The sequence below is a fragment of the Eschrichtius robustus genome, chromosome 2, assembly GCF_028021215.1.
Source record: "Eschrichtius robustus isolate mEscRob2 chromosome 2, mEscRob2.pri, whole genome shotgun sequence".
Classification (NCBI taxonomy): Eukaryota; Metazoa; Chordata; class Mammalia; order Artiodactyla; family Eschrichtiidae; genus Eschrichtius; species Eschrichtius robustus.
In genome coordinates, this window is record NC_090825.1 from 64,917,356 (window position 1) to 64,942,670 (window position 25,315).

At 36.9% G+C, this 25,315-nt stretch overlaps 1 protein-coding gene across 16 annotated transcripts in view; it reads left to right on the forward strand.

Annotated features, from left to right (window-relative positions):
• Positions 1-25,315, forward strand: part of ATG10 (autophagy related 10) — a 247,603-nt gene that overhangs the window by 134,662 nt on the left and 87,626 nt on the right. For 13 of the 16 annotated variants that reach the window (XR_011073088.1, XR_011073086.1, XR_011073085.1 and 10 more), the window contains exons 4-5: positions 3,563-3,701; positions 17,307-17,404. Coding sequence is in view for 7 of the 16 variants with exons in the window: in XM_068535601.1 (XP_068391702.1) it covers positions 3,563-3,701; positions 17,307-17,404 (237 nt within the window). In the remaining 9 variants the exon portion in view is untranslated. Of the gene's footprint in view, positions 1-3,562; positions 3,702-17,306; positions 17,405-20,482; positions 20,601-22,439; positions 22,486-23,525; positions 23,566-25,315 lie in introns of those variants that run through there. The other 3 variants (XM_068535603.1, XM_068535604.1, XM_068535606.1) reach the window with 2 other exon arrangements.

A 25,315-nucleotide genomic window follows, 5' to 3' on the forward strand; every position in this document is an offset into this window, starting at 1 on the left:
TTTTACTCCTCGATTTACTTCTTTTCAGAATTTAGGGTCGGGGTTGGCTTGCTGGTAAATCACCTATGATGTTTGTTATAGTATACTTAAATGGGAGGAACCAGATCTGCAACTGCTACAGAAAATATTGCTTACCAGTGTTCTCAGCTCTGTGTTAGAGTCTCTGGGAATACAAAGATGAATAAGACAAGAACCTTGGTCTTAAGGTTCTAAAACCATCTGGCACTTTGGGAAAGGGAAGCAGAAAATATGTAGAAGTCCGAGATTTCCAAATTGCATGACTTCACAGGATGATATTTGCATGGGCATCATAAAGGTGACCACGAATGATGGAAAGATCCTAGCAGAAACAGGCCAAGAATTCAGTTCATTTAATATGAGTTAAGGATGCAAAAATGTCTTTGCCTGTAGATGGCTGCTCAGAGCAAGGGGCTGGGTTGACATAACAGCACTCGCAATTAGAGCACAGGTACTCCAGCCTTCAAATCCTACAAAGGTACTCAGCTGCCAGTGAGAACAGTGACTGGAGTGAAACTTCTAATAGCTCTTGAAGAAGCTTTTCCTGTCCCCTCTCTCTTATTCCAAGAATCTGAATCTGTGTCTAATTGTTGCAAGAACCTGGTGTCAACCCCAACACATTACCTGAGTGCTTAATTTGAGTTTGGGTGAAGGACAGTCTTTCCAGGAATTTTATCCTCCCTAGCAGGACTGAGTCTCAGGCAGACTATTTCTGCAGTTTTGTGCAGAAATTAATGACCAAATTCAATATTTACTTACAAACTGTACAGTGATGGTCAAGAAGAGAAATAGCTTAATAGAGAAGAATAGGGAATAAATACACACATACACACAAATCTAATTTATGGTAAAAGTGGCATTAAAAATCAATGGGAAAATGATGGACTATTAGAAATCATCTGGGAAAAATTCTTACCTCACATCATACACGAAAACAAAATTCAGATGGATTAATGATCTAAATGTCAATTTAAAAACATGTGTGTATGTGAGAGAGACAGAGTATGTGTGTGTAGAATAGAGGAGTTTAACATTTTTATAAGTTTTAAGGATGAGGTGGGACATAGCAGGAGTCCTTCTAATGAAGACAGATAACTCAGAAGCTGCAAACAGAAAATGTACAGCTTTGACTACATGAAAGTAAAAAAAAAATTTCATGATAACATGTACAAGAAACAAAGTCAAAAGAAAACTGAGTGAAAGTGTTTTATACACACATACATATCACACATACACTTGCACACCTTTGTTTTTCTATGGTGCAGAGATGTATATATTTCCAGTAATAAGTTATTATTTCTAATATACAAAGAGTTTGTATAATTCAATAAGAAAAAATGGAAATTAAATATCAGAAAAATAGGAAAGGAATAAGAACAGGCACATCACAGAAGAGTATAAATTACCAATAAATATATGAGTAGATGTTCACTTTCACTAGTAATTAAGAAACTAGAAGCTAAAACAAAAAACTGACATTTAAAAATTCATCAAATAGGCAAAAATTAAAAACAAATAATATTCAGTATTTATGGGAATTGGGAAAGGGCATTCTTTTACATTTTTGCTGGGAATATAAATTGATACAGCCTTTTTCTGAGGACAAATTGGCAGAATCTATTGAAATTTGAAATGTACGTACCCTCTCATACATTAATGTCACCTTTAGGAATCTGCACCATAGAAAAACAGGGTGTATAAAATATATTTGCTAAGATATTCGCGGCAGCATTAGTTGTAGTAGCAGAAAATTATAATTAACCTAAAATATCTAGCAATATGGAAATGTTTAAAAACACACACACAAAACTATGGCATAGTCATATATTGGAATGTAGTGAAGTCATTAAAAGAAGGAACAAAATCTGCAGCACTGACATGGCAGCACGTGGTAGTATGTTCATGAGTGAATAAATCAAATCAAGGAACATGTATATATAGCATGATTTAATTGGGGATGCAGAGGTGGGAGGGTAGGTGGATGTATGTGTATAAACGTGTTTGTAGACCAAAAAATAAAAGTCTGGAAAAATACACAATGACCTTTTGAAAATGGTTACAAATCTGAGGTACTGAAGTGCTGGGATGAGGGGAATTTCACTTTTTTTTTTTTTTTTTAATGTACTTGTGCAGTGTCTGCAGATATTTTTAATCACAATGATTTTATAATGTTACAAAAGAAAAGAAATTATAAATGCTAAAGAACCCAATCTTTGACCAAAAAGAAAGAATTTTGGTTAGAAGAATTGCTTTAAAAGAAGACGTATTTATCTTTGCCTAATGAAAATTTAAATAAAAAAATGGACAAAACTCTTCCTTGCTATTGTATTAATTTTCTGTATCTGGAATATTTATTTTAGTGGTTTCTCTTTGGTTATTTAATTCATTGTGTTTAACTGATAGTGTTTACTGGAGTTTAGTGAAAAGCTATTTTGTAAATATCTTCAGTTGTGATTTACCTAGTGTAATATCTCCCCCAGTGAATTGACTGTGAGTGGGGAATTAGTAAAGCAGATAACAGATCTGGAGAGTAGTCTGTGGCTTTACTTATCTCCACAGGAAACCGTATTTCATATTGGTAAAGTTTGAAATCTTTCCTGTAGCTCCTCCCGATTGTTCATTGTTGTTACCGTTTTAATGAGAGGTAGAAATGAGCCAAACCAACCTGCTTCTTTCCTTCTACTAAATTAATGTCAAAGGAAATTCTTCAGCCCAAATAAATAAGTGAATGTGGATGGAATCAGATTCTGACTCAACATGTCCAATTAATTGCTTCCAAACGTTAAGATACATTCTTAAGAAACCCCACACATAATGAAAAATCAACCAGTGGAGAATGATTACATGAGAAGTGAACTAGCTTAGAACCATCTTTGTTTACAAAACCCCATTTAAGTTGACATTAATATTTGCTATCTACTCTATTATAAATCAAGATTTATTGTAGAAATGTACCAAAGATAGCACAATAATAAAGAAAACAGATTCATCTCAGGTTTTGAAATGTACCTAACAAATTCAGCCTCTTGCAAAATAACTTTCTTATTCAAAATGGAACTGGGAATTGTTCAGCACACAGTGAATCACCTTTTGGCAAGTACAATAGAATCTTTAGGGACATTTTGCAGTATCTTGTTCAATTGTTAGGATGTTTTTAGCTTTCACAGGTAGGGAAGAAAGTAGCTTGTATAGCCATCATCTTGTTGCTAAAATTGTACAGTAAAGATTTTTCAGAGTTGCTGTTGCAATAGATCCTTTTGCTTTTTTTTTTTTTTTTTTTTTTTTTCTTCCTGTTTCTTTACCCAGAGCTGCTTTGTCTCTCAAAAACAATCTGGAATTACTTAATGCTGTTTTCTGGTTTTACTATTTACCCAGGACTCAAATGTTAAACATTAATGTGGGAAACTCCCGTTTCCTTACCTCATAGTCCTATATTTATTTAACTGTTATTTTGCAAGAAGAAAACCTCATCTTTCTCTCTCTGTGTTAATGTACTTCTTTTTATTGACAGACACATTTTGTTTTTGTATTTGCTTTTTTTCAGGAGGCTTTAGAGCCACCCCTGGATGATTTTGAGGTGACAGAGACCACCACGGCAACCGAAGTGATTAAATATGAGTATCATGTCTTATATTCCTGCAGCTACCAAGTGCCTGTGCTTTACTTTAGGGCAAGCTTTTTAGGTAAGACCATGTTGGAAGCTAAATGTAAATTCATAGCATTTACATATAAGGCAGAAAGCAGATTTGGAAAATTATTCTTGAGAGAAAAAAATAGAGTTAAAAATAAGAAAACTGTGGGTGAGGTAAGGTTTTACCAGTAAATTTTCTCATGCTTTAGAAAGAGTATCAAGACTTCAGAGTGAATGATATCATCCCAGCCTTAAGTCTGATCTTCAGATTCTTGGCCTCCTGCCCAACGTTGACTAAGCCCCCTGGCCCTTTTTCTTTTCTTTACTTTAAACAAGTAGGAACAACTTAAAGCTACAATGTTTATTTACTTCTAACTTTACAGTAAAAATTTCTTTCAATCTCAAGTGATCCCATTAACTCAAAAGTCCCCATGTCTCCTTCCCCAAGCACTAATTATTATTTCAGGAACTGTTCATCAATCCATTTAAGCTATATTTAAAAATAGCACTAACATTTCCTTCGGCCATCTATACATCTCCAATACCTCAGCTTCCTGCGATGCTGTTACTCAACTCATCCCCCTTGCCAAGAAGGTGGAACACCCTGTCTCCTCTGAGGCCTTGGCTAATAAAGCTTATTTAATGAGCAGCCGCGTGGAGTCCTCACCCTGCAGCGCAGCCGGGACTCCCCCCCTTCACGTCCTATGACTTAACCGGGTCAACATTTTGAGGCCCCTCCACCCTGGGCTCAGAGACAAGAGGAGCCACCTCCCCAGCCCACCCCTACCCTATTTCTCCTTTTCTATCTGGACTTAGCAGCAGCATTTTGCATTTTTAACAGGCTTCTAACATTTTCTGGATAGCTAAGACATCTGAATTTAGCCAGTGATATTTTATTTTTAATTAAAAAGTAGCTTAAGCTGCTTTGAATGTGTATTTGGTAGATTTAATCACTTGCTGCCTTATATTGTTTAATGGTCTCTAATTTTGCAGTGTTGGTGGTTTGACAAGCACTTAGGATTTAAAACACAAGAACAAATTCTCATAGACTCCCTGGTGAGAAGATTTTACTCTGAGGTGCAGCTCCTAAGAACTGACAATTTGGGGTAAATTTTCAACATGGAACATGGGGAGTTGAGGACACTGATAGTTCACCAATTCACAAACTCTTGCTGCAGATTTATCCGTATGATTATTACAGGCCTTTAAAACACTCACTTTATTGTAATTCTATTGGGTTTGGAGCCCAGGGGTTAAAGGAAGTTTCTTGTCAGTGAGCTGTGTTATACTAAAAAGTAGAAGGGGATACATTTATTTACCAGAGGGAAGAAAAATGTCCTTCTAGGTTTTGGTTTGCGAGGGCTCTACCCAGTACCTTCTGGATTCAAAGCCATGTCAAGGCTGCAGGTAGAGGAAATAGGACACTACTTCAATACTGTACTTTCATATAATTAGTATTCACCATAAGCAGTTAATCACCAGAGAAGAGCTCCCAGAGACAAAACAAGTTGTTTAGCTTGTCAGCATTAGGGAATCGGAGGTGCTGAAACATGACTGCTTCTAGCTGGAAGTGGGTCTTGCCGAGGCCGGCGGATGAGCTCATACGTGTACTTTGCTCTTATGTGCCAACAGCTCCCCTTACAGTACAGCACAGTAATTGTTCCTGCAAATCCATTTATATTTTAATGAAATTTGTATACTTCCTAAGATCTTTTCTTCATGACGGTTTTCTATTTCTTAAAAAAAAAACAAAAAAAAACCCCTAGCCTTTTTGGATCCTATTTGTATATTTTTAAGATGCTCTTTATTTATGTTTTTATAAAGGCAATCAAAATGAGTCATTTATTTTGTGTGGAAGCATTTCTTGTTCTCCACCCTCCCTACTCTGTGTTCTATAGAATGAGCATTAGGAATTTTTAAATTCCGGAATTCACTTAGTGGTTTTTCAGGGACATTAAAATACCACATTTAATTTTTTTAAAGCATACTGAATGTTTTCTTGTGGAGAAACATGAAAAATGGTTCTTTCCTTTATCATAGTCTAATAATTTCTTTTCTCTTTTCTACCTAACTTAACCTAATGAGTATTCTAAAAATGTATCGTCCTTTACTCTGGAGTCAGAATTTTTCCTTTTTTCCCCTCAGTCCATTCCCTCTTTATTTGTTACGTGATTACTCTGGCCCTTCATCTGTTAAACAAATCTCTGTCAGTGTGGTGAATGGATTCCTAACATCTTCCTCTTATTCCAGGTCCAGATTTTTCTTTGTCTCATTCTAAGAGAGTTCCGACCTAGAAAAAGGATGGCTATAAAATTTCTTGCTCAGGGGTCTTTTTTTGTTGCTTCAAAAATAGTTCACTTAGCCTTGTTTTTGACAGATATTTAGGATTTTTTTTTTTTGCATTTGACTCAGTAAAAATTAGCTTCTCTGCTTTGCTCTAAATTTTATTTCAGTACCTCTTGTTTTAGGTAAAGCAAGTGGTAAGTAATTCCCATTTAAATTGACATTACCTTTCCTTTTATCGACTGGCTTAGGTGCCAGAGGAGATCTTTATTTTGTTTCTTGAAATGCAAATCATTGGACTGTGATTACCTCTTATTCCTTGATATGTCCAGTGTCCACCAGGCCAACTACTGCCTAAGACTCAGCTTACATGCCACTTACTGTTGTCACCCCCTTGTCATATCATATCACATTATATTATATATCATGTTGCACAATATCAGAAAAATATTTGTTTACTTGTCCCCTATAAAATGGTAAGCTAGAATATAGGGGTTTAAGGCAAAAAGAGGGAGGAAGGAAATTAATAGTGAGTACTTACAACCTACAAAGTGAACTTTATTCATAGCTCTGTGTGTGTGTGTGTAATACATATATGACATATGTATTCTTTGTCTTACTCATTTTTATACCCACAGTATCAACAAGTATTTATTGAATGAAACAGTGAGCAGGAATTTCTAACCATTTTTGCATATAGCCCAAAGATGGAAACCTTGTGATGGTGCCTTATTTGAACTTTTCTGATGAGTTATATGGAAGGGAGTAATGCTGTTGTCTCCAGGAAACTCAGAACCTAAACCATCTATATATCTTTACTGTTTAGCCTGGTGCTTCCTAGAGACAGCAGGAATGCTTGACTAAGGAAAATAGAAAGTCCTGAGGACTCAAAGGTGAGCATCTAAGCTAGGTGGGCAGCCCTGCCACTTCTTATAAACACATATTTTTATTTGATCCTTGAAGGCAGACAGCTAAGGTGAGACAGCATTCTGTTTCTGGGCATACGCAGAAACATTTCTACTACTTGGCCATATGGGAACTCTGTTCCCTAGGGTTTAACATGAATTTAAGAGAAGAAATAAGTCCTTTTTTCCCTAACCACTCTTGCCATTTTAGGTTTGGGAGAGGTGGTGGGGCACGCTTAATACCATTTGCTACCCAGCAGTGGGTGAGAGGTAATTGCACTTCTCTCAAGTACTAATAAATAGCCTACATTCAGACAGTGCTTTGTAGTCTATGAAGTCCATTCTCACAAAGCACTTTTGTCTTCAAGTGCCCACCTGTTTTTCTCCCCCACTATTTTTTTAAAAATAAATTTATTTATTTATTTATTTATTTATTTATTTTTGGTTGCGTTGGGTCTTCCTTGCTACGTGCGGGCTTTCTCTAGCTGCGTCGAGTGGGGGCTACTCTTCGTTGCGGTGCGCGGGCTTCTCCTTGCGGTGGCTTCTCTTGTTGCGGAGCACAGGCTCTAGGCGCGTGGGCTTCAGTAGTTGTGGCGCAAGGGCTCAGTAGTTGTGGCTCGCGGGCTCTAGAGCGCAGGCTCAGTAGTTGTGGCACACGGGCTTAGTTGCTCCACAGCATGTGGGATCTTCCCAGACCAGGGCTCAAACCCGTGTCCCCTGCATTGGCAGGCGGATTCTTAACCACTGCGCCACCAGGGAAGCCCTCCTCCAACTATTTTTGAAGCTCACCGCGTTAAGGAATTATTTGTACCGTGCTAAAGGCTTCTAACTGCTGCTCATCATTCCAGCACCTTTTTATGTCCCAGTGTTCCCTTTTGAGGGCTTGACTTGGTCAAAAGCTGATGGTAAGTGTTAGAAATGTGGTGTAAACCTTAGGCATATACATAATGGCTTTGGGCTTCACCAGACTCCTAAGTTTACCTAGTTTTACCTTACAACTAGAGATTTCTATATTTATTTCAGCTTGAATTCTGATTAATTTCTTTCCTGTCTCTCTTCCTTTCCTTTGTCCGTGATCTCTATTGAAAAATAGGCCAAGTGGTTCTTCTCATTTTCAAAATATTTAATTCTTTGGTGCTGACATATGGGTTCTTCTTGGGAACTGTTCTGACATATTTCTTTAATTAGTTAGAAGGGCTGCTTTTGAATAGGGAAGGAAACAACATTTCTTCCATTCAGCGACTGAATGTCTGTTTTTTCTGGAGATCCATTCTATTATTGGCCCAGGGAGTAAGAGTATAGAATTAAAAATGTAACCCAGATATTTCACGTAGAAGATTTATCCACTTGTTATATGCTTGAATGATGCTCATGGAGAAACAGGGCAAGAGAAATAGCCAGAGAATAATTTCTTCTTAAAGGCAGCGTAACCAAACCAAGATAAAGCCCAGCTCACAGGAAGAATAATGAAAAGGTTGGAATTAGAATAGTATATACATCATCAGGCAGGAGGAGGAAGAGGCTTGTCCCTGGTGTGGAACAAGAGGGAGTCTTTGGACCATATAGAAGAAAATGACAGGAAAACAGGAAAGATGGGGGTTGGAGGAAGTTGGAGAATAAAAGTAAAATATTCATAGCTCTGCCCAACAATTTTCAAGGGAACATAACAGGTTGGCTTTTCTGAATAGGCTGGGAAAAGCACTGGAGAAGGGGAGATGGGTGAGTGCCAAGCTGTAGGGCTGGAAAGCATGGCATATTTGGGGAACAATGAGAGGCTGGTTTGAGGAAAACCTCTATTCCAAATTGTAGAAGAAATGGTTGGAAAGATACGTTGAGGTAAAATTATGGAAGAGATAATGGATGGGATGGGGTTGGAGGATATAATGAAAGGGTGAAAGAGGTTGAGCAAAAGTGAATGGGATCAAAGGAGGGGTTTTCTAGAGCAGAAAGTATATGACTGAGTAGAGCAGAGAGAGAATTAATGAAGGATGAGAAGAAATTATGAAGAGTGAAATTTAGGAAAAGGAATTTGTCTTTTTTTAGTATAATTGTTAGAAATATTAAAAAAAATTTAATAGTCTCTTAGAATGAACTGGAAAGAACATATTTTCAGGGAAAATAGAGTGAGTGTTAAGGCTGCTTGTTGAACAGGAAAGAAAGGTGGATTAGAGGGGTACTTAAAGATTAAAGCAAAAATGATTCTAGTTAATTATTATAATGACCAGGAAATAGAAGATGACTTGGCAGACAATTTAGAGTCTTATTTGATAGTAGAGAATCTTTAAGAAAGTTCATATATGCCACTTATATTTACATAAACCATAGGTCTAGCCAAAGTCATAATAATGCAATGGCACATGAATTTTAGTGCATTAAAAAGAGATTCTAGGGGTTGAAATGAAATTTGAAGAGCAAATGGTAAAAGTTATTAAGAAAAATAATGAAAAATTATTTAACTAATATAAATATATTCAAACCGAAAAGTTTAAATAATAGAGGGAATTTAATGAGAATTATTTGTTGAACCAGGTAAATGTTTGAAACATTATGGGGAATTAGGGTACAAGTAGGATGCTGGGTTAGAACACATAATGGGAATAGAATCCCATTGAAAAGTCAAGCCCTAATTTTAAAATGTATTAAAGAAAAGGTGCAACAAAACTACAGGGACACCTAATTAGCTAAAAGGTTTATTCAAACCTGTGTTAGTACAAAGCATCACATACACAAAAAGCAACAGATTTTACATGGATTCAGAGGACAGGAAGAGAACATGAAAAGGCAGACAAATTTATTTTGTTATCAATAAGGGACTATACTTTAGCTTTCCTGGACAAATAAATGTGCTGTGGACCATAAAGAAGAAACATTTCTTTGCTTACTCTTGACAAAACAAGCCCTGTTTGAAACATCCATTAAAACGTACATGAGTGCCTACTGTGTGCACAGCACAAAAACTCATTAGCCTATTTAAAAAATATGCTGACGAAAATTACTGCCTAACTGGAAACTAGTATATTGGTTTTCTCCTCCTTTAAAGTCACCAAAGCAGAGTTTGTTAAGTCCATATATTAGGTGCTGTGCTGAGAAGGTGATCACGGGAAGGAGATCACGTTGGATGGATAGTCAAGGTGCTGCTGCAGGTGTTAACAGGTCCATGTTCTGTGGGGTACTGAGATTTGAAGAAAGCCAGGAGTCCAAAATGCTGAGTACTGGTGTGCCAGAGCAAGAGGTTGGAATCAAAACCTCAGAACACTTTGGATAGGATTGAAAGTAGAGTGCATTCTGCTTTAGAACCAGCAGACCTAATGTTGTAGATATTCATCTGGTGATGTGGTCTTCGGAGTTCTGATGAATAGCTGTATCTCAGAGTTGGTGTCTCAGGTACCTTGTAGACCCAGTGTTGCTTCCCTTGGAACATTTTCTGATTCAGAGATTCTTCAAGAAGGTCTTGTGTGTACTTCTACTAGGTTAAGTGTTTAATTTAAATGAGAGGTTATAGCATCACCTGCATTATTGTAAGTTCTTAACAGTGTGTGGACAGTTTAAGGTGACCCCCAAATTGCTCCTCTTTGTGCTCTTGGGCATATTTCTCATAAAGATGGATTGCAACGTACATAAACTTTCTCATGTAACTGAAAGATGTCTTACATTTATTTTCCACTCAAAATTACTAGACAAATATATGACATTTAAAACATCGGGGATGATAATTTTGAAAATTGATAAATATTAAGCAAGTCTTATAAGCCATTTATCTGGGGTGTATTAGTTAGGTTAGCATATACTTAGTTGCAAATAATTGAACCTGCCCATGATAAGCAGAAAAGGATTTATTGGAAGGGTAGATTGTAGAGTCAACTGAAGGCAAAAGTGTTATGATGTCTACCTCTCTTTGGCTTTAGTGGTGCGGAATGGGGTTCTGCCTACCACTTATTTTGGAATTTATCTCCCAAGTAGGAACTATGTTTGGATGCTGAAAAATCAAATATTCACTATACCTTTATCTACTTAACACTATAGATTTATATGAGTGTTTTACATAAATGAAAAGCTTTTAATCAATGAATTTTTAATCATGATTGTTCAGTCTTTATTCTTAGTAATAATTGTGCTAATTGCTCTAGAAATAATATTGAACATCTATCTATCCAAGCACTGGAAAATATTTATGCACAAGACATGAAAATGTTTCTGGAGTGCATAGATGAATAAAGGAATCAGAGATGATTGATGCCCTCAAGGAGCTTACAGTCTCCTGAGGGAAAAAAGACAGGTTTGAAATTCACTGTAACAAGTAGAATATGTTAAGGGCCATAAGAGAGGTAAAAATTGTCACCGGCAGAGAATAGGTTAGTGGTTGACAGAGGCTGGGTGGGGGTGTGGGGGGTGTGGTAGAAATGAGAACATGTTGGTTAAAGGGTACAGATTTTCAGCTATAAGATGAATAAGTTCTGGGAGTCTAATGTACAGCATGGTGACTACAGTTAACAATACTGTATTTATACTTGAGAGTTACTAAGAGAGTAGATTTTAAATGTTCTAACCACATTAACACATATACACACACACAAATGGTAAATATGTGAGGGGATGGATGCGTTAACTAACTTTATTGTGGTAACCATTTCCCAATATATACATGTATCAAATCATCATATTGTACACCTTAAACTTACACAATGCTGTGAACCCATTATATCTCAATAAAGCTGGGGGGAAAATTACCACCAGACCTCAGAGGGCAGAGATTACCTTGAGCTGGAGTGATCAAGAGAGGCCCTGGTTGGACTTGGGATTTGTCCATGCATTGATGAGGGAAGGGGCAGGCCTGGCCTACTAAGAAACCTAGGAAAGGCAAAATTCTAGATACTCCTAGGTTAGGCGATGCTGGTAGAGAGTACTAGTGACAACAAAAACAACACCACAACTAATATGTGTGTATCACTTTATAGTTTACAAAGAGCTCCTGGGTACTGGTCAGAATGCAGAGTCTGGAGCTGGAATGCCTTGGCTCTGATTCCTCACTCTGCTAATTACTAACTATGTGACCTTGTGGAAGTTACTGAACTTTTTGTTTCCTTTCTTTCATCATCTAAAAAAATGAGATAATAATAATAATACCTACTTTATAGAGTTTTAAAGTTTGTGAGCTAATACATGAAGTGGGGCTTGGCATGTAGTACCTTCCAGTAATGCTGGCTGAGTTCTGTGTCTTGGACCTCACAATAACACCGTGAGATAGGAACTGTTACTATCCTCAAGTGCAGTCATACAAACTGAATGCTCAGCGGGGTTAAATGGTGTATTTATTCAAGGGTACATAGAAAACTATGGAGTTAAGACAAACTCTGTAGCCTTTTTATGTTACTGCACGATGCAGTAACCAAAATTTAAGAAACATTAAAGAGAAGTTGCCGTAATCTATACTTTTGGAATGTTCGTTCAGATTTCTTGAGGTTAATAAAGACTCAAAGTGCAAAAAATGTATGTAGGAATAAATAAACGTTATAGAATTAGCCAGCATAGTAGCTGATGTGAATGTACATGAACAGTTAACACTCATGTCCTATCACAATATAATTTTCTCACTGAAGCAAAACTGAATTTTCCCCTTTGATGGAGCATCATCTCTGCCTTACTGTGGAGTGTGAGATGAATTTTTACAGACTTCAAAGCTCTCTTGAAGACAATATATTGACTAATGACGTATTTCATTGTGGAAAATCCACCCTTTCCTTTTTATTTCTAGTGACCACATTCAGAACGTTATTCTTACATTTACTCTAAATAATTTATCCTCTCTCATCTTCTTTTTAGGAGTTGTGAAATTTTAGTGAAAGCGTGCACCGCAGGTTAAAGGTGACTTCAGCATGCTTACACTAGAGTTAGGTAGTGCTAGTGAAATATCTCACGCTGTTATTTGATTCATGAAAACTAATAGCCCTGAGAAATTTAATTTAGAAAGCTGAACATTTTGAGTAATATATAGATTACTTGACATGTAGGTTATTATTCAATTGAGAGATTTTATATGAAAATGTTAAATTGAATGCTACTGGCAGTTGCTAAAGATTGTACTTTTTAATTATTCTATTTTTCATCCAATGTCTCTGCCTCTTTTGTCATTGACATTTTATTATAGGTTGCTGAGAGAATATTCCTTTAGCTCAAATGTGTGCTATCATTCCAAGTCATAGAAGCACATAGTAGGCACTCAATAAACACTTGTGAAACAAATGACCTTAATTTGCCATGCTCACTTTGTAGGTTGCTGCTGAAATTATTTCAGCTTCTACTTCTGTTTTTCAAGTATGCAAGGGATTTTACTGAGCTTCTCAGCTTCAGTGTGATTAATGAGATTTCTAAGCATGTTGAAATTGGTGCTATCGAATATCTTGGGTCTGAAACTAGGGAGTTGTTGATTGAGTAGGCTTATGTCTCCTCTGACTGAGGCCAGACGGAAAAAATAGACCCTATAAGCAGGGCTTAAAGTTCTTGATTGAAGATAACTTCAACTGAACATGAAGGCACAAAATAATATGTTTCATGAGTTTAACCAAGTATTTGTTTATGTCCACATTTTAATTTTATTTTATTTTTATTAATTTTTATTGGAGTATAGTTGCTTTACAATGTTGTGTTAGCTTCTACTGCACAGCAAAATGAATCAGCCATACATATACATATATACCCTGCCCTGTGGGTTTCCCTCCCGTTTAGGACACCACAGTGCATTAAGTAGAGTTCCTGTGCTTTACAGTATGCTCCCATCAGTTGTATTTTATGTATTTTATACATAGTATCAATAGTGTATATCCACATTTTAATTTTAAGTTAAAGTTTTCGGTCTTCAGTTTTCATAAATAGATTCAAAATCACAAAATTCTTCATGTTTCTGCCATATTTAAGGTTTTATGATGTGATTTAAAAAATATATTTGACTATCTCATTTCAATGATTTCAGTGGGATATCTGAAGGCTCCATTTTGGTTTTGTAGTACAGTCATATTTGAATACGTTTTGCATGTCAATTGCATATGTCATGGTTTTGAAGATATTGCTGATCAGGTCAGCATTTTTGGTCTTTGAATAAAGGATCACAAAACTAACTTTTGTATGTTTTTGCTCTTGAAGGTGTGAGCTATGACTAGGCAAACCGGTGACGAGGGCTTAGGGAAAAGAATCCACATCATACTTCATTAAATCATTATTGTCATATCTGTATGTGAGAGACAAAGCTATATTACCCAGATCTTCTGTAGTGTAAATGGTTGGCGCAAACTGGAGAGATTGACACTCTTGTCAAAGTAACTTGCGCAAGCACTCATTTGATCATCATTAATATGTATGTTTCTAAACAGTTTTCTAAATACATTAGAGAATCCAATCACATCCATTCACTTAAAAAACACTCTTCTCTTCGTAGCAAGCAGGTAGCACTCTTATAGACATACATAAAAGAGTATCATGCATCTTTCTATGTTTTGAACTTATTTTTTATTCCTTGTGATTGTCTCTTACTCTGAGCTAACCAGGTCATTTTTTAACTCTTATATTTAAGGTGTTAAATTTTTTTCTCTAAATTAGGTGTTGCCTGAAAACTTAAGACACATACCCTTAATTCTAGCATCAAATCTGATGAAAATATTCTATAACATTTGTTTTGGGTCTCTCCACATTGTTGCTAGGCTGCTGATTATTGCATTTTGTATGAATGTTTCCAGCAGAGTGTGCAGGGTTTTGACAGTGGTAATAGCCAAACCATTTACTCCATCCTTAGATTTTTAGCTGAAATATTTTAAGGAATAAAATTGAGATCATTACTGATTACCAGATTTTAAACCCAGCATTCTTCTCTAGGTATGCAAAGCCTTTCCCTGTCTTAGAGGAAATAAAGTTAAGGAAAGCATCCTTTCACTTGTCATTTATTCAGTCAACATATAAAAAGCATTTGCAGTGTGTGAGTGAGGCTTAGAACTGCACAGCAGGGCTGCTGTGGTGAAAGGACAGATGCAGTCTTCACCCTCAGAGGCAGCACGGAATAGCAGGAGGAGCACTGAACTGTGAGTCCTGAGATTCCAGCTCCAGTTCAGTCATGAACTGGCTCCATAATTTTGGCAGATGTATATTTCCCAAGACCTTGGTTGCCTTATCTATAAAATTAGTAATTATACCAGCTATAATATTTTATTATCCTACAACTTGATTTCTTTTAACTTTGACATCTGAAAATTATTTTAAAAGCATGTCACCTTTTAATAATTTGATTATTTGGTTTGCTATCTGACACTGACGTACCTAAGATGCTATTCCCCTCTTCCAACATCAATACACACACACACACACACACACACACGTATGTGCATATTTTGAAGATGTGTAGCGCTTGAAATTAAAGTTTGGCCCTATTCTGTAAATGTGTTCAGAAAATAATATAACACAGATATTGAAGGCAGCTTGTTTTAAACTTGTAGCTAAACATGACATTCAAATGTTAATTGGATGAATAAATCTTGTTCATTTTACAGACATGGAAATGTCAATGGAATAAAACAATTTATCACACGATAATGGTTTCCTGCCACCAGATAAATGCCAAGATGAAGATACTTATTGAAAATGTATCAAAATATTCTATTGCTATTTATTGAAAATAAAGGTTGAGAAAAGTTCAACTTTTCAGGTCAAACATGAGAAATGCCCTGCTTATGGTATTAGTATATTACTGTATCAAACACAATGTGCAAGGTGTAGCAACATGAGAAAATTCTAAGAAATAATGGTCTATAAATGAACCTTTTAGCTTTAAGGTATGAGAATTACTGGAATGGTGCAATGGGGGCTAGGAGGAGATACCTAATATATATTGAACTCTTGTTATGTGCGTGACACAGTCCTGGTGTGTTCACTGATGTAAACTGTTCACAAGAGCAGGATTTTTTTTTTTTTTTGGCTGCGTCGGGTCTCTCTTAGTTGCGGCACGCGGGCATAGTTGCCCCGCGGCATGTGGGATCTTAGTTCCCCGACCAGGGATTGAACCCGCGTCCCCTGCATTGGAAGGCGAATTCTTAACCCCTGGACCACCAGGGGAGTCCCAGGAACACGATTTGAAAAGGATTATTATCCTCATTTTTTCAGGTAAAGTTAAAAGCAAAATAGTAAATCAACTATATTTCAATTAAAAAAAAAAGAAGCAAAATAACTTGCAGTCACATACAGAGTAAGTGCCAATACTAGGATTCAAACTCAGCCCGGACTTCAAATTTCGCGCTCTTCTCCTACACCCCACATCTTTACTTGTACTCCGTAAGTCTGAATGCAATACCTTTTGGTTTGGGGGGCTTTTGAGTAGTTTATTTCCCCAAGTTTTGTTGTACCTGATGACCAAATACTTCTTTGGATCTAATATGCTGATGAGTCTTCTTTAAATGATATTGTCTACTTGCCTAAAGAAAAGAGCACACCCACAGGTCTTGAGGACTTGGTTAGCTCTAAATGGGCCAAGTAGCACTAAATTCTAATGTTAAGACCACCTTCTTTTCAGCAGTGTGTGGTTTTAAAGTCCTGAGGTAATTCCCTCTTTCTGCTTTCTTTTCTGAACCTAGATGTCTATTTCTCCACTTTACTTACCTTGTGTCATAGTATTCTTCGTAAAATGCATTATTTGGGTGATTACGAATATAGGCGAATAATTGAAGTTGCTTAAACAAAGAAAAGGAGGTTTATTGTTCACTAAAGCTCTTACTGATCTCTTCATGCCAAGCCCTTCTCAAGTCCCTCCACCCCTAAGATCTCTTCTCCACCTGCCACAAACAGTGGGTGTTAATGTCTCCCTCCTCTGGACTCTCGAGAACTGCAGCTTTCCTCTGGCAGTGACCATTCTACCTAGGATTTTAGTATCAATATTTACTGATATACTTGTCATAATTTCCCTAGTAGGGAAATACTCCTTACTAGGAGAAACTGTGTGCTTTCCTCCTCTCTATTCCCCATGATACCCAACAGAGTGATTTGAACATTACAGATATTCAGCCAACAAAAGGGTGAAAGAAGCATATGTATGGTCTCTGATTTAAGGATTAGAGGAAGTATTAAGACTTCAGAGGTATCTATAGTACACCCTTGTGAATATGTGAGTCTACCTGGTCCTTTGCCGATGCTTCTGTTTATCAGTTCTCTCTAAAACACATTTATATCTTATTTATTTTGTAAAAATTCCTTGAGGCAATAAATGAGCAGATAATTTAACTGCTAGATGGTTACAAAGGGGACAAGTTTGAATGTTTACATTTCCCTCAGGAAGAAAATAGTAATTCATACAGCACTCTTTTGATATATAAATAGTGTGTGTACTAGTAAAGATTTTTTTAAAATCATAATATTCTTTCAGTAGTTTTAGATAGACATCAAGCATCATTGTGTCAAATGGATTACTAACTGGCAGTCTTTACCATGCGCTTTCACAGATGGAAGCCCTTTAGCTCTGAAGGACATATGGGAAGGAGTTCATGAGTGCTATAAGACTCGGCTGCTGCATGGACCGTGGGACACTATTACCCAACAGGTTAGAGAGTATTTTCATTGTATTATATGTGTTTCTTTCCCTCTGCTCGTCTTTTCTTCTAGTTCTCTCTCCTACTTTTTTTTCCTGTTTCACTCCTCTACTTCCTTACAGATTTCAGTTCAAAGACAGTCTCCTTTAATACATCTTCCCAGATCCAGGCTTGGTTTAGCCTATCTGTTATAAGCCCTCATAGCACCCTGTAATTTTCCTTCATAGTGCATCTTACAGGTTTAAATTATCTATTTGGATTTTTTGAAAAAAATTTAATGTCTGTCTTTGCCATTATACTGTGTGCTCCCATGTGGGCAGACCCTGTTTTTTTTCCCTCTTCACTGTATACCCAGCACCAGCACAGTATTTATCATACAGTAGGTGTTCAATAAAAATGTATTAAGTAAATGATAATAGAAACAAAGTTGGCATATACACCAAGAGATAGATGATTTAGCTTGTGTCACCTATAATGCTTCAGAGTTCTACTAATAGGTGCATTTGCAAAAAAAAATTAACTTTTGATTAATAATAAGTTTGCAGTAGTGATCTGAAAAAGTTGAGAAAATAGATCTACAAAAGTAGATATAAAAAATAGATTTGCAAAAGTAGAGAAAAATAGATTTGTCAATCATATAAGTCATTATTACTGCCCTGCTAAAATCAGTAATTATTTTAGAAATTTAAAAATACTCATCACCTTTCAACCAGTCATGTTCTCTTTAAAAATAACTTTTACTTCTATCAAAAATCTTATTTTTTCCCAGCCTCTGTTAAGCTTAATCAAAGCTTCCTTTAAAAATGACTTTATCAGCCATTAGAATTTTTATGCCCTCTTAACGTGTTTGATCACAATAATGACAGTTTACCTCCCAATCAACTTCAGAATCCTTAGCATCTCATAAGTAGTTCTTTGGCAATGACTGCAAATGACCATTTTCTAGGTTTTAATTGAGGACGAAACTAGTTTTTAAGTATATGAATCACACTGCCCCTCAAATTAATCCTTTTCTTTCTCTTCCTACTGTCACCTTCCTAGTTCAAGCCCTGTTGCCTCATCTGGAACAATTAGTAAAACCTCCTACTTTGGTCTTCTGCTCCTTTCCTCCCTGCTCCTTCCCTCTAGTCAATTTTTCCTAACCATGCTGCTCTTATCTTACCCATGTGCAAACCTGCAATAGCTGTCCAAGGGGCTATGGTATGTGGTCTAAATGCCTTGCTGGGGTTCCAGTGGCTGCCGTTCCCTGGGTCCCACCAGCCCTTTCAAGCTTTTCTCCTATGCCTCCATGCTACACAGTTTCAGCTCCTGCCAAGCATGGCTGTTCACTTCCCCAAACCCATTTTGTGCAGTTTGTTCTTGGAATTCTTTCCAGGTTTCATGCTTTCCCTGTTGCCTTTGTTCTATCATTATATATCCCCCTTTTTCTTTCATATGTTCCTTTCTCGGAAACCACTTCAGCTTACAAAAACGGCCCCCTCTGAAATGCCATTTCTGTAGACCAGGAGTCAGTTGTTGCTCTGAAGAAGGATAATATAATGAGATATATAAGCAAATCCATCATAAAGATTTTTGGCAAGAGCATTTTATTTTATGCAAAGTGTTTTAGATTAACCTTTAAGTATGTCAAGGTAAGTGCTAAGCGTTTCAACTTCCAGTGTCTTGTAAGTGACCACAAACTGTCCAAAAATGTAGAGTCAGAATCCACAGGACCCAGAAAATGTTTAGTTGTGAGAGTCAAGGAAGACGGCAAAGGATAGAGGAAGGGAGCATCCGAAAATATATATGTATTTAACTTCAGGGCCTTTTTTCTCTGCTCCTTCTCAATCAAGTTTTACATTGTGCACCTGAGCCCGAGTCTTATCTTTTTCTTTTTTCTGTCACTAGCATCCCTATTATTAATCTCCTCAGTGCAAACCTATAGCACAATTCCAGGTGGTCTGTGTCATTTGGGTTTTAATTCCACATGTCTCCGTTCTGGCATGTGACATATGAATAAGATTTTGAAGTCAACCGTATTTTCTTAGTTACCTAATATGATGTTGCCAATAGATTTCATTCCATTGATGGAATTCCTAAGTTGCTAAACAAACTACATGAACCAATCTGTATGTTGATAGTTTTTAATGAAATTGACTAGTATCTTTTAGTTTCCAGGCATTTAAGCATCATACAGACAGCCTGTTAGCAGACCATCTTTTTCCTACTTGTCAAAGTATGGTAGTAATGATCAAATCCTATCACAATAAGCATTACTATCTCAATACCAAGTATGATGCCCACTTATTGGGAGGGATATTTGATATAACCAAACTACAACATAACTATAACATTTAGATGTTCCTTTGGGATTTGTCTTATTGGGATTGATCTTGTGGACAGGTATCCCCACTTGTGATAACACACTTTGTTTAAGCTTTAGAATTGCTCATCACAGTGTATGTCCAGGCATTGAGGACCTAGCAAGGGAAACTCATTTGTTGTCATTGTACTAACTTGGTATTTGAAAGTCATTATGAATATTTACTTTGGAGGTCTTAGCTTTTAATCCCAGTTTAGTTAATGGGTTGCTATTTATGTGCTGTTCTTTGCTTGAGATCTTTGAGAGAGTGTGTCCTCAATTTTGTAAGGCTCCATGTGGAGAAAAAATAGGGTGTCCTCAGTGCTGTGAAGGGGAGGGTGTGATACAGCACTGGGGAAGAATGAGCTGATAGAATATTGGTGGCACCAAATAGTAGACACCATTTTGCAGGATTATACTAAAGAACCATTAGGTTGCAGACTGAACATGATAATAATATCCTGTCCTCCAGAGTGGCTTAAAAACAAAAGTAGCCTTTGCATAATATAACATGCATTTCACTTCATTTTCAGGCTTGACTGTGCTCATGTAGTTTATTGCTCTTCATCTTTAGTAATCACACTTCTGTTCTCTCAGCATTTGTCTTGATGATAAGGACCTATTCATGTCAGATATGAACTCTCTCTTTTGAAGACAAGCCACTCATGAATCTCATACGTTTGATTATGGTGATTACTTACCTGCTTTTGTCCAACATTACGGACTACCTATTATCTCAACCCTGCAGCCTAATAAAGGACTTCCAGAAGAAGAAAGTGAACAGATGCCTAGATTGGATCTGCCTAAATTTGGTACAGTGAACGTTACAATAATAATCACTGGAAGGTGTGGGCTCTATGTTTCAGGTAAAGAACTCCTGTAATCTTGGCATGAGCTAAAATTAGATGATAAGAAATCATACTTTCAATTTTACTCAAAGATATGTGTAAGTACACATATCTTCAGATAAGTGTATCAGATAAGTAATTTTTTCTTACCGTCTCCTTTTTTTAACTTTATATGGAAAAATACAGACATAATACAAAAATAGAGGTAATAGTATAGTACACTTGCAAACTAATGACCAATCTTATTATTTTGGTATCTCACCCAATCTGGAATTTTTTGGTAGCAAATCCTAGACATCATATTATCTCAACCATTCTCATCCATGAGTATTTAAGTATGTATCTTTAAAAGATAAGGGCTCAATATCAAAAAAACAAACAACGCAATCAAAAAAATGGGTGGAAGACCTAAATAGACATTTCTCCAAAGAAGACTTACAGATGGCCAACATGAAAAGATGCTCAACATCACTAATTATTAGAGAACTGCAAATCAAAACTACAATGAGGTATCACCTCACATTGGTCATAATGGCCATCATCAAAAAATCTACAAACAATAAATGCTGGAGAGGGTGTGGAGAAAAGGGAACCCTCTTGCACTGTTGGTGGGAATGTGAATTGATACAGCCACTATGGAGAACAGTATGGAGGATCCTTAAAAAACTAAAAACAGAACTACCATATGACCCAGCAATGCCACTACTGGGCATATACCCTGAGAAAACCAGAATTCAAAATTACACATGTACCCCAGTGTTCATTACAGCGCTATTTACAGTAGCCAGGACATGGAAGCAACCTAAATGTCCAATGACAGGTGAATGGATAAAGAAGATGTGGTACATATATACAATGGAATATTACTCAGCCATAAAAAGGACTGAAATTGGGTCATTTGTAGAGATGTGGATGGACCTAGAGTCTGTCATACAGAGTGAAGTAAGTCAGAAAGAGAAAAACGTATAATATCGTATAATAACGCATATATGTGGAATATAGAAAAATGGTACAGATGAACCTATTTCCAGGGCAGGAATAGAGACACAGACGTAGAGAATGGACATATGGACACAGAGGGGGAAGGGGAGGGTGGGACAAATTGGGAGATTACGTTTGACATATATATACTTCCATGTGTAAAATAGATAGCTAGTGGGAACCTGCTGTATAGCACAGGGAGCTCAGCTCCGTGCTCTGTGATGACCTAGTGTGGGTGGCACTAGGGGCGGGGTGGTTGGGAGGGAGGTCCAAGAGGAAGGGGATATATGTATACATATAGCTGATTCACTTCGCTGTACAGCAGAAACTAACACAATATTGTAAAGCAATTATACTCCAATAAAAAAATAAAAGTGATTAAAAGATAAGGGCTCTACAGAGATGTTTATAGCAGCCTTATTCGTAATAGCCCAAATGGAAACAACTCTGAAGTCCTTTAGGAGGTGCATGGTTAAACAAACGGTGGTCTATCCTTAGCAGGATACTACTCAGCAATACAAAGGAACCAACTATTGATACACGTAACAACCTGGATGAATCTCCAGAGAATTATTGAGTGCAAAAAGTCAATCCCCAACGTTTGCCTAGTATATGATTCCATTTAGCTAACATTTTTGAAATGAGAAGATTATAGATTGGAGAAGAGATTGCAGTTTTCAGAGGTTATGAGTAGGAGGAAAGTGGGTGTGGTTATAAAAGTCAACAAGGGAACCTTGTGGCAGTGGAAATGTTCTGTATCTGACTGTATCAATGTCAGTGTCTTGGTTGTGATAATATACTATAGTTTTGCAAGATGTTACCATTGGGGGAACTGAGTGAAGGGTATGAGTGATCTCTTTGTATCATTTGTTACAGCTGTATGTGAATCCACATTTATCTCAAAAAAGTTTATTTAAAAAAGGTAAGGATTCTTAAAAAACATAACCACAATTCTGTTATCACAACTAAAGTTGTTAATAATTTCTTAATATCATTAAATAAGCAAATGTTTGAATTTCCCCAATTGCTTCCTCTTCCCTCCCTTCCTTCCTCCCTCCCTCCCTCCCTCCCCTCCTCACCCTCCCTCCCCTCCCCTCCCCCGTCTCCCTCCCTCCCTCCTTCCTTCCTTCCTTCTTTCTTCTTTCCTCTCTCCCTTCCTCCCTCCCTTCCTTCCTCTTCTTTTTTAAAATAGTTTCTTTGAATCAGGATCCAAATAAGGTTTATACATTAAAATGGTTAACATCTCAAGACTTTTGAAACTAAAATTCTCATTCCTTCCTTTTTTTTTTCTTGTAGGTTTTGTTAAAGAAAAAAGGTTGTTTGTCCTGTAGTATTTGCAGTCTGGATTTTTTTTTTTTTTTTGATTGTGTCTCTGTGGTGTGTTTACTATGTTCTTCGCTATTTTTTATATACACTCCTAGTTAGATCTGGAAGCTTGATCAGATTCAGGTTTAGTATTTTAGGGCAAGAATACTTCATCGGTGATTCTGGGTACTTTTATAAGGAGGCACATAATGTTTGGTTTTTGCTCTTTTTTGTGATGTTAGCAGCCATTGATGATTATTGCCTAGACCCATTAATTCATTAGAGGGGTTGCAAAATGGTAATGTTCTAATTCTATCATTCATTATTTATTAGCTGGACTACTTCTATAATGACAGAGTTTCCCTCACCAGCTTAGTTACTTGAGGTGTGCTTTGTATAGAAAAGGCAGGATAAATGCTTGATTCTTTCTCTTTATGTTCTAGCTTTCAAGATAATGAGTTGGTTCTCTAGCATCCTCCAAAGGTGACCAAGAAAGTTTTTTTTATGAAGTCATGGATATAAATGTTTTATGTATTTCAATTCATTGTAGTGATTACCTTTATTGATGCTTGGTTTGTCTCATCTTTGGCCAGTGTAAATCTCTCTCTTTTTTTTTTTTTTTTTTTTTTTTTTTGGGCTACGCTGTGTGGCTCGCAGAATCTTAGTTCCCCGACCAGGGATCGAACCCAGGTCCACAGCAGTGAAAGTGCTGAGTCCTAACCACTGGACTGCCAGGGAATTTCCATGGCCAATGTAAGTCTCTAAGTTGACTCCTGAGTTATTTTGATACAACCCAAGTAGCTTTGATGGCTTCTTGCTTTTTGATATGACAAGTTGATGCCCAGACTTGGGCATTCTCCAAGGAGGCTTGCCCCCTTCCAGAGTCCTTATCTAGGTGCTGCACCAGACAGAGTGGATTTAACTTTGGGCACTACCACTTACTAGCTGTATGACCTTGGGTAAATTACAAAAACTCTCCGTGTTTTATTTTTCCATTAAAATTAATGGCAGCATCTACATAGAGTTGGTGGGAAGAGTAAGAGAGAGGGTTGTATACAAAACTCAACCTGTGTCATCTCCTTTCAAATATATTCTTTCTAACACCTGAACTGTGTGCTTTAGATTTGGAAAACTAAGACTTTTGAGGTACTTTGTTTTCTGATTTTACATGTCTGGGGAAGGCTGTCCAAGTACAGGTAAATGAATGGGTTTGGGTGGATAGAAGTGGAAAGAAACTCAATGATTATTTTTCCATGTGATCCCACACAAGTACTGTGAGAGAACTGGACTAGGAGGAGCCTTGAATACACATTCTGCATGCCCCAAATACCACTAATTTCATTTTGAAGATTTTAGCATGTCTAAAACATGCAAAGGTATGATAATTAATTTCAGTGATTATTTTTCCATGTGATCCCACACAAGTACTGTGAGAGAACTGGACTAGGAGGAGCCTTGAATACACATTCTGCATGCCCCAAATACCACTAATTTCATTTTGAAGATTTTAGCATGTCTAAAACATGCAAAGGTATGATAATTAATTTCAGTGAGTTTTCATATTTCCATGATAAATCTCTCAGGGTAAAAAACCAAAACACACACACACACACAAACACACACACACACACAACAAAAATCTAAAACTCCTTAGGTACCCTTTGGTAGATAGATTGCTTTTGACTCTCAGTGATGCAGGAAGTCACTGGTTAAGAATTCTTAAATAATGAAGCTTGATATGTTGCCTGGTGATTTATAATGATGGCTGATAAACTCATGATTTAATTGTGCTTCCTCTAGTAATAATCTTAAGTGCTCAAGTGAAGTTCCAGTGATTGGCTTTTTTCTGAGCTCAGTCTCCCTAGTGTCTCTAGGCATCTCTTTTACACAACATCCGATAACTGACTTTTAACTGTTCCTATTTTAAATAATACAAATCAATTAAAACACCCAGCTGTTTAACAGAACTTCTCAGTGTTGGTATAGGTCTCGGTGGGTATTTCCTGATGGCTCATAATGACATCAATTTAGTGCACCTGGTAGGATCAGTGTGAACTGGAAGTGGCTTAATTCTTAAATGACAAGAAAATTAAGAAGCCTTTATGGATTGCTGCTGCTGCTTCAGAATCACTGCCAGCTCCACTGCTGGCTCTTTCACGGTAGAGTTTTATTTAAATGGGACTGCAGACATCATGTGATTGTTTTCTCTGTAATTTGCTACTAATTTGTTGATTCTGAGTTTCTAGGTATTTATTCTGGACATTAATTCGTCACCTTAGCGGGTAGGTTTATAATCCTGTAGTAATTATATCTATCTTGCAGACTTTTTGTAGAAACCCTCCAATGTTTTAACAGTACTCAGTAATTCTACCACACTTCCCTGTTTTAGGAGAGTGAATGCTTCGTTGTGTGTCACTTTGTTTGGTATCCTGGGGTAATGATGACAG